This window comes from Salmo salar, chromosome 09, assembly GCF_965601325.2.
Source record: "Salmo salar chromosome 09, fSalSal1, whole genome shotgun sequence".
Taxonomy (NCBI): Eukaryota; Metazoa; Chordata; class Actinopteri; order Salmoniformes; family Salmonidae; genus Salmo; species Salmo salar.
Window position 1 is genome coordinate 39703183 of NC_138299.1, and position 9208 is coordinate 39712390.

Consider the following 9208-nt stretch of genomic DNA (forward strand, 5'->3'; position numbering starts at 1 on the left):
TGGCCTACCGAATGTCGGAAACTACAATATGGCCTACCGAATGTCGGAAACTACAATATGGCCTACCAAATGTCGGAAACTACAATATGGCCTACCGAATGTCGGAAACTACAATATGGCCTACCGAATGTCGGAAACTACAATATGGGCTACCGAATGTCGGAAACTACAATATGGGCTACCGAATGTCGGAAACTACAATATGGCCTACCGAATGTCGGAAACTACAATATGGGCTACCGAATGTCGGAAACTACAATATGGGCTACCGAATGTCGGAAACTACAATATGGCCTACCGAATGTCGGAAACTACAATATGGGCTACCGAATGTCGGAAACTACAATATGGGCTACCGAATGTCGGAAACTACAATATGGCCTACCGAATGTCGGAAACTACAATATGGCCTACCAAATGTCAGAAACTACAATATGGCCTACCGAATGTCGGAAACTACAATATGGCCTACCGAATGTCGGAAACTACAATATGGCCTACCAAATGTCGGAAATTATAAGCAGAAACTTGTCTAATTTAGGGGTGAAAGTCGCCAGTAGTACATTATAGTAGTCTGAATTATTATGGTGGATGAAACTGCACAGGTAGACACTTTTTTGAAGTGATTTGCTTGACAATCAGATGAAATCATCATCACACAACACCCATGATGTGTGAAACTGAGCCTGCGCACACCGCAAAAACAACAATAAAAGGGATAAGATGTTTACATGCCACAGTATCCCATCTTACATCAGCATATCCCAGGCATTTTATCGGGTTTCTCATAACCGGGATACAAGCTTTTTCGGGTTATTGTAAATGGGATATGATGTTTATATGCGTCAACTTAAAAACAGAATACTTGAGTATCCCGAATAATAACGGGATATTGGTGTGCATGTAAAGGTTGTCAATGATCGGCAATCCTGATATGTAGGTCTATAGGCCTATATGCTATTTCCCTTCTTGATATTGTTTTCAGTAGTATGACACCCCATGAACGATCAGTTCCAAAACAACAATGTGAAACAGGAACAAAGGTTTGGTGCCCCCTCCACGCCCCACTTCAAAGTCTGCTCATTATTCCAGAGGAATTAGCGCAAGCATTTGGACTAATTAACGTTAATTGACCATAATAGCCGTGTTCCAGAACAGAAAAGAGGTCCTGATTTAGATAATTAAGAAATGCTTTTGGAATTCAGCAATTAGTGAGGGCATATATCCCAGAGGAAACGCGTTATGATGCTAATTTAGCGTAATTGCATGTAGGCCTCCTACGTGGAGCAGCTGAAGTATCACTGTAAAGTGCGCTCACCTGTCTACGATACATTATTTATTGAGAGTACCTACGGGATATTAGATTGACACGCTATGACAATGGATGTTGTGGCCTACAGTGCCATTGAGGAGATGTTGATATTGGGATGAATTTGAAGAATGCATGGTATACCTGTAGATTAGTTATGTAACCAATTGCTGTGGTGCACTTTGGGTAGAATCCTCACTTGATATGTGTGTGTTTAATTTGGTTTTTAGGCACTGATATCAATGAGCGATTTGTGAGCAAAAGTGGTATTATGCACGATTCTCCTCAGAGTTTGCAGTAAGCAAACCAAGAGGGAGAATCAAAATAATTCACCCTTGTTTCCTATATTGTGATATTTTATTATTTCCATTCAACAGTACGCGTGATGGCTCAATGCAAGGCAAAAAGAAAATACAAACTTTGAAATAGATGCGACCATGTTTTTCAAAATTGTGATTAAAAACTAGACTAAACTGTCTAAAGTTGACATGAGAATCATTAATTCAATACATAGGCCTATTTTGCATCATCGCCACCAGAAGACGCTGTCTTGCTGTCTTTCTTAAATCCAATGCATGTTCTGGACCACGATATCCAACATATATAGGCTTGCGTTCTAATCAACAAGGGACTGGACTGTTTTCCTGCATTAATCGATCTGTTCTGTTCGTCATTACATCAATTAACATTTTGTTGTCGTTTTATAATGACGGAGATTTAACTCCAGACTTCACTGCAGTAAGGTTTTGCGTGGCGCAGCCGTCTAAGGCGTCACTACAGTCCTGGGTTCGATCCCGGGCTGTATCACAACCGGCCGTGATCGGGAGTCCCATAGGGCGGTGCACAAATGGCCCAGCGTCGTCCGGGTTAGGGGAGCGTTTGTCCGGGGTAGAATGTGTTCTTAATTGACTTGCCTAGTCAAATAAAAGGACAAAACACCGAGACGATGACTGCAATATCAAACTTCCCACATCTGTCATTTCCTTGTATTTACAAGGTAGGCCTAAATAGCAATATCAGATTTCCTTTGCACTCTGAAATGTGCACCTACAAAGTGTACATCCATCCAACATTATATCATATCATAACATATTTCATATTTATCCTAACCAATGAATTTCCCCAGCATGCAGGCTTAAGCTGGGTCAACGGGTAAATCTATAGGCAATGCATGCCCTGACTGACTGTCTACCAATTCAGGTTGAAAAGCCTATAGGAGATTATGATAACAACTAAAAAACGTTACAGTAATGATAATGACGTTATTAGCCTATAGTAAAAGTAGCTAATATATTAGTAATAGTGATAACCGTATTTTTACTATTAGTAATGTTATTGTTGTATAGAGTAAAGTAGGATACTTGTTCATATAATTTCATAATTATTATAATAGTTAATAATAATAACTTATAATTATTATAAGTATTCATAGTGGGTGAGTTGTGTATATTGTGGAGTGTCAAGTGATAAAAGTGTATCTACTCCTTGCAGCTATATACGTTTAGTTATTCTACTTTCGTTTTTTATCAATTTATTTTTCCTTACTTAAATAATAAATATGAAAAAGCATGTATTTGGTCATCTTACTAGCATAATAAAACAGCAACCAAAAGCAGAGAGACATTACTTACAGTCCCAACAAAAGCTAAAACAGTCTGTTTTTTTAATTCTTATTATTGTTATTATTATTATCATTATATTAATTATTATTGGAATTCGTGGTGTTATATTCCACCTACATGTTCAATGTCCTCAACAATGCAAAATTAGCTACAATTAGCGTATTCCTTTGAATTAATTTTGCTATAACATTTATGTCATGCTCCTTGAATAAAGCGAGCAAAATACTGACCTGTGATTATAGCGCGTGTAACTGGAATTACAGCAAATAGCAAATATTCCTTCCTTTGACATAAAACTCCTTTACCAATATTCAAATTACGAGCAAATAGGTTTAGGTCATGTCAGGATTGTGTTATAATAACATTTCATTGGAAAGGTGAAGGGAAAACAAAGCGCATTTGACTTTTACGCAGCCAAGAGAAACCTGATTGAGTTAGAATATTATGTCTCCTTGAGCATCGGGGCGAGAGGAGGCTCACTGAGGAAGTTACTTGGTGTGGTTCTCCCTCCCTGCCTGCCTTCTGTTGCAGAAGGAGAGTAGGCCTAGAGCTAGGCTACTTAAATTGAGCGACGTTAACTTTACCTTAGGGTCTCTCCTGAAAAGCGTTTTATTTTGAATGGCTCATGGGTTTCTGATCTGAGACGACAAGTGGAGCATCTGAATTTGGATTTGGGGCGACACGCTGCTCTCACAGCTCTCTCTCCTCGAGCCTAAACAATGATATAAAATAGAAAAGGGGGTAATCATTCACGCGCTGCCACTTAACACGCGGATGTGTATTTATTTACTTATCCGTCAATTTTCCTCCCAAGTGCACTTTTACATGTCTGAGTACGATGCGAGCATAATGCAAAAACACGTCTGCAATCAACCAGAAGCCTCTTACGCCCATTAAAAGTCACTAGTTCAAGCTTTTCTCAGAGAACAGAGGCTGTGTCCTAAATGGCACGCACACTCCCTATATAGTGCATTACTTTTGACCAGCAACCGTGAAACATTATCAAAAGTAGTGCACCAAATAGGGAATAGGATGACATTTGGTAAGCATGCAGAGTGGGTTCTCCAGCTCTGAGACTCTCAAGTCCGTCTAGGCCCCTTTTCATCAAGAGGTCCTAGTAAACACCACTACAGTTAATAAAATGCATTGTGGTGCCTGTGCCCACTGCTACCATTATACTGTCAATGACAACACACACACGACAGTATATATAACCCACCGACCTAATGCTACTACAGTAGCCTGATATCAATAGCCTATAATACGCATTAATAGCCTATGATACGCATGTATATACATGCACGTTGGTTATGGTATTGTGGGAGGCGAGCTGCAGAGCTCATGTTGCAGCTTGCCCAACACGTAAGTCAAATTATGACTTGGGTGCAATGAGAGGAGGATAGAGCTGCGTTGTATTGTTGCCCTGGTTGGTGATGCCCCGCCTCTGGCTTAAACCTGGCACCCTGCTAAAACAAACGAAAGCCAGCAGCACCAAGCTCAGCCCAGCTCAACTCAGCTCCCACTCAATGCAATTAAGGCGGACTTCAGGCGACTCTCCTACCTACGTGTTCATCTAGCAAGGATCGACGCCGAGACAACAGGAACCAGAGAGAAAGAGGGGCTTTGGTCCAAAAAAAACAGGAGAGATTGCCTAGCCTTCTAATTTCTCCCCTCTCCAACAGCCCCAGAACAATGTCGATGAGCCCTAGGCATACGACTCCTTTTTCTGTTTCCGATATCTTGAGTCCTCTTGAGGAGAGCTACAAGAAAGTAAGTATGGAGAATAACAACTTGGGGTCACCTCTCGCGTCGTACCGGCAGCCGCAGGTGTCTCAGGCGATGATGCAGCAGCACCACATGGGCCATAACGGGACGGTGTCCGCGGCATACCATATGACTGCGACGGGGGTGTCCCAGCTGTCACACACCGCGATGGGGGGCTACTGTAACGGCAACCTGGGGAACATGAGCGACCTGACGCCCTACCAGGATGGCATGAGAGGCAGCGCCACGGCCACTGGCTGGTACGGAGCCAACACAGACCCGCGATTCTCCACGAGTAAGTAGGCTATACCTTTGAGTTTTACTCTGCATGAACTTGAACAGGTGAGCGTATAGCTTTTGTTAGCGCATTATCATATTAGCTAGTCTACACTAGATCCATACGCTCTGGTCTGTACTGAAGTGAGTTATGGAAATTATTACAACTTTTTAGTGTTGTTTTTCAGCTTGTTTTTGCATGAACACTGATCATTTTTTCACCAAGGGGAGTGATTTGATTTGTCAATTTAAAATAAATGTTACACCTGGCAACAGATACATATTAGGCCTATACCTCGGTTTACCTTGGAGTGTTTGGTTTATTGAGTTTAGTCACCCAACGTGCTGTGCCTTTTTGCCAGTCTACCCAACACTACCATGTTTACCAGTGAATAGGGGACTGGGTTCAAAGAAAGCTAATTCATTGTGAACTTTTTTAGTTTGTGATATATTCATAAAAATGTATTTTAATGTCACGAGGGTGTGTGAAGATATAACAAAGACACCTGTTGCCTATTTGTCCGTTATTATGAGTAGGCTACAGAGGTTTCATGCACCTGTCATGTGGGGGTGTATAATCGAATGAGTTATTAGCCTATTATTCTTCAGATTGCAAGGTAAATTAATGTCAATCAATCATGCAACTTCAAATATGTTGTAAACTATATAATTCAGTTCAAATACAAATGATGGTTAAGTAATTGTTCCATTAGGAGACAGAACTATGATTCCATGATCATGTTAGGCTTTGTTTTAAAGGAACGCCATAGACATATACGCTTTAAATTAAATTAATTCACATTATGTATTATGTTATGGTTAAAATTATTGAAGCAATGTAATTATTGTAATATTATCATAATTTAAATGGCCTATTTCTGCTTTCAGTCTCGCGCTTCATGGGCTCTTCTTCGGGCATGAACATGGGCGGTATGGGCAGCCTCGGCTCGCTAGTAGACGTGGGAAAAGGCATGGGCCCGCTCTCCAGCACCCCGAGAAGGAAGAGGCGCGTGCTGTTCTCTCAGGCTCAGGTCTACGAGCTCGAGCGGCGATTCAAACAACAGAAGTACCTATCGGCGCCTGAGAGAGAACACCTGGCGAGCATGATCCACCTCACCCCGACCCAGGTCAAAATCTGGTTTCAGAACCACCGATATAAAATGAAGAGGCAAGCGAAGGACAAAGTGTCGCAGCAGCAGATGCAACAGGAGAGTAGTTCCTGTCAGCAGCAGTCCCCTCGGCGGGTGGCTGTGCCTGTGTTAGTGAAAGACGGCAAGCCATGCCAAGGCAGTGCCCACACTCCCACCACTACTGTCCAGGCCCACCACCAACAAGGGGCCAATGTTATGATCATGTCCAGTAACGGTTCAGGCCTAGGTCAGCACCAGAGCCAACAGGTGGGTAGTGCAGGTCACTCTCCAGACCTAGCACAACACTCCGCCAGCCCGCCGTCTCTCCAGACCCAGGTAGCCGGCCTCTCTCACCTGAACTCCTCCAGTGCCGAGTACGGCACGGCCCTGCAGTGCTCTGCTCTGTTATACGGCAGGACATGGTGATCTGTTGTATGGCAGGACATGGTGACAGCCAGACAAACTATGATCACATACAACACTGCTGTCGAAGCTTTTTCAGCAAAGTCACTCAACAGACAAGCAAACAAACAAACAAACAAACAAACTGTACTTTGTGTACATTTTGAACAACACCATTTGGTGAATTGTAGTTCATGCTCTTCTTCTAAAATGTAATTGGATATGAGGACAGTAAGAGGAGAAGAAAGAAACTCGACAGATTAAGTTATGAGGATATGCGAGTTCAATCTTCGCTTTGAAGGTGGATTTCTTATTTCTGTAAATTATACTGAAGCTATACAAGGCTAGTCCTACATCAAGAGGTCATAGGCCTACTCCTGTTTGTAGGTCATTGGGATAAAGATCTCAATAGAAAAACTGTGGGTGCTTTTCGATTTTTTTCACAGAAGGCTCTGGTTTATGATAGAATTTAATGTAAAACGTAGCTTGTATATTTCTGTAAAAGGTTTGAATTGAATATATAGTTTTAGCAATCTGTTGTACAAAGTTTTTAGCGCTATTAATGGCTTGTGGTTGGTTCTTTGAGTTCCATCGGTATTTGTACGTTTTATTTACTTGTAACTTATATAGATAGATATTACTTAAATACAGCAAAACAATCCTATTAATAAATTATGGAAATAAAATTCATTCAGATCCATTTATTGAAATTGTTTTGTATACTGTTTCAGAGAATACATAGGCCTACGAGAAAGGCCTACGAGAAAACGAATAGGCCTGTAGGCCTTTACCTGTAAAAAATTCATATTATAATAATAATAATTATTATTATTGTAGTAGTAATAATAATGAAGATGATGATTATAATTATAATAATGCATGATATTGTCTTTAGTCCACTTTAGCTTGTCAATTCAGTAGGTCTGAATTTAGACCGAAATTATTTTTTGCTGTCTTATTACGTTAACTGCACACAATCATGGATTTTAAGCAATGCATGACTAATGAAAACCTGTTTTTGACCAGGTGTGATCGAAATCGTTGTTACTAAGTGTTGCTATGTAGGTAGCCTAAATTGCTATTGGCCTAGTGCTAACTTTTGCCTGAAAGAGCTTAACCCCAATTCCAGGCTCTTTGGTCACGTTTAGTATAGCTACAATCAACGGTTGTTAGTAGATGTGGTTCGTGGTACTCGGTGGCCGTTCCTACAAAACGCGGCGCCTCACAAATCGTGTATTGTGTACACGCTATCTCACTTGGATCATGCAGGGTAAACTCAGGCCAGGTCTTTGTGTGCACTCGGCGTCCTTTAGGTTCCTAGCGTTCTTACGTTCTCTGCCTGTTTCTGGTTTGGGTGAGTCATTTAGGTGAGCTCTCGAAGCGTTCTTTTTAACACTGGAGATCAAACACGCGCTGACTAAAAGAACGTCTTACCGACCAAATCCCTTGCCAAACAACAGTATTCATCTCAAATAACTTCGCAAGACAAATCATCTTCTCTTATCAGAGGTAAGCATTACATTGTAAAGTCTACACCTGTTGTATTCGGCGCATGTGACAAATAACATTTTATTTGATTTAAGCCTACGTTTATCAATAATCGATAAATCAACTGGGATTGAAAGGAAAATAGCGTAGGCTACCCACCAGCATCCCCTGTTTACGTATTGATAAGTTCATTTTAACTATCTTTGCACAAAAACTTTGGATAGGCCCTAACATTTTTACTCCATTGTTCTGAATCCATAGTTTATAGGCTACGTCTTGGTCACCATTTCTTTTACAGCCTATTTAAGTACAAATATTATTTTATTGCAAACTTGAACGTAGACATGTTGTAGAAGAGTGACACGAATCTAAATTCTATGACATAGCCTGCAGTCTTTAATTTTAGAAGTTTAATGTAATTTACTTATATCACGTGGAATGGCGTCTTCAATGTAGGCCTATCAAATAAGATATTATTTTGACTGAGGATGTTAAGCAGTTGGCCCTGGCTCGTCAAGGTATCATTTGCATGCGGTGGAGAAGAGATTTTGTGGTTTTTAATTGATTCTAGAATGTTTTAACATATAAATGGTACATTTCAAATGAATTGTGTGAGACGGACCCATAGGTCCATTGTGTGGGACGGACCCATAGGCCCATTGTGTGAGACGGACCCATAGGCCCATTGTGTGGGACGGACCCATAGGCCCATTGTGTGGGACGGACCCATAGGCCCATTGTGTGGGACGGACCCATAGGTCCATTGTGTGGGACGGACCCATAGGCCCATTGTGTGGGACGGACCCATAGGTCCATTGTGTGGGACGGACCCATAGGCCCATTGTGTGGGACGGACCCATAGGCCCATTGTGTGAGACGGACCCATAGGCCCATTGTGTGAGACGGACCCATAGGCCCATTGTGTGAGACGGACCCATAGGTCCATTGTGTGAGACGGACCCATAGGCCCATTGTGTGGGACGGACCCATAGGTCCATTGTGTGGGACGAGCTCTGTGTTCTTGTAATTTAGTTGTAATGTAAAGGACTTGCAACTATTTTGATATTATACACTGAGTATACAAAACATTAAGAACACCTGCTCTTTCCATGACATAGACTGACCAGGTGAATGTTATGATCCCGTATTGATGTCACTTGTTAAATCCACTTCAATCAGTGTAGATGAAGGGGAGGAGACAGGTTAAAGAACGATAT

General features: G+C 41.5%; 1 protein-coding gene across 1 annotated transcript; it reads left to right on the forward strand.

The window, feature by feature from the left end:
* The first annotated feature begins 4161 nt into the window (after positions 1 to 4161).
* On the forward strand, positions 4162 to 7210 carry LOC106611304 (thyroid transcription factor 1). The gene is made up of 2 exons (XM_014211350.3): positions 4162 to 4990; positions 5860 to 7210. The coding sequence occupies exons 1-2, from the start codon at positions 4624 to 4626 to the stop codon at positions 6525 to 6527; spliced, it is 1035 nt and encodes a 344-aa protein (XP_014066825.1). The 5' UTR covers positions 4162 to 4623; the 3' UTR covers positions 6528 to 7210.
* Positions 7211 to 9208: the final 1998 nt, after the last annotated feature.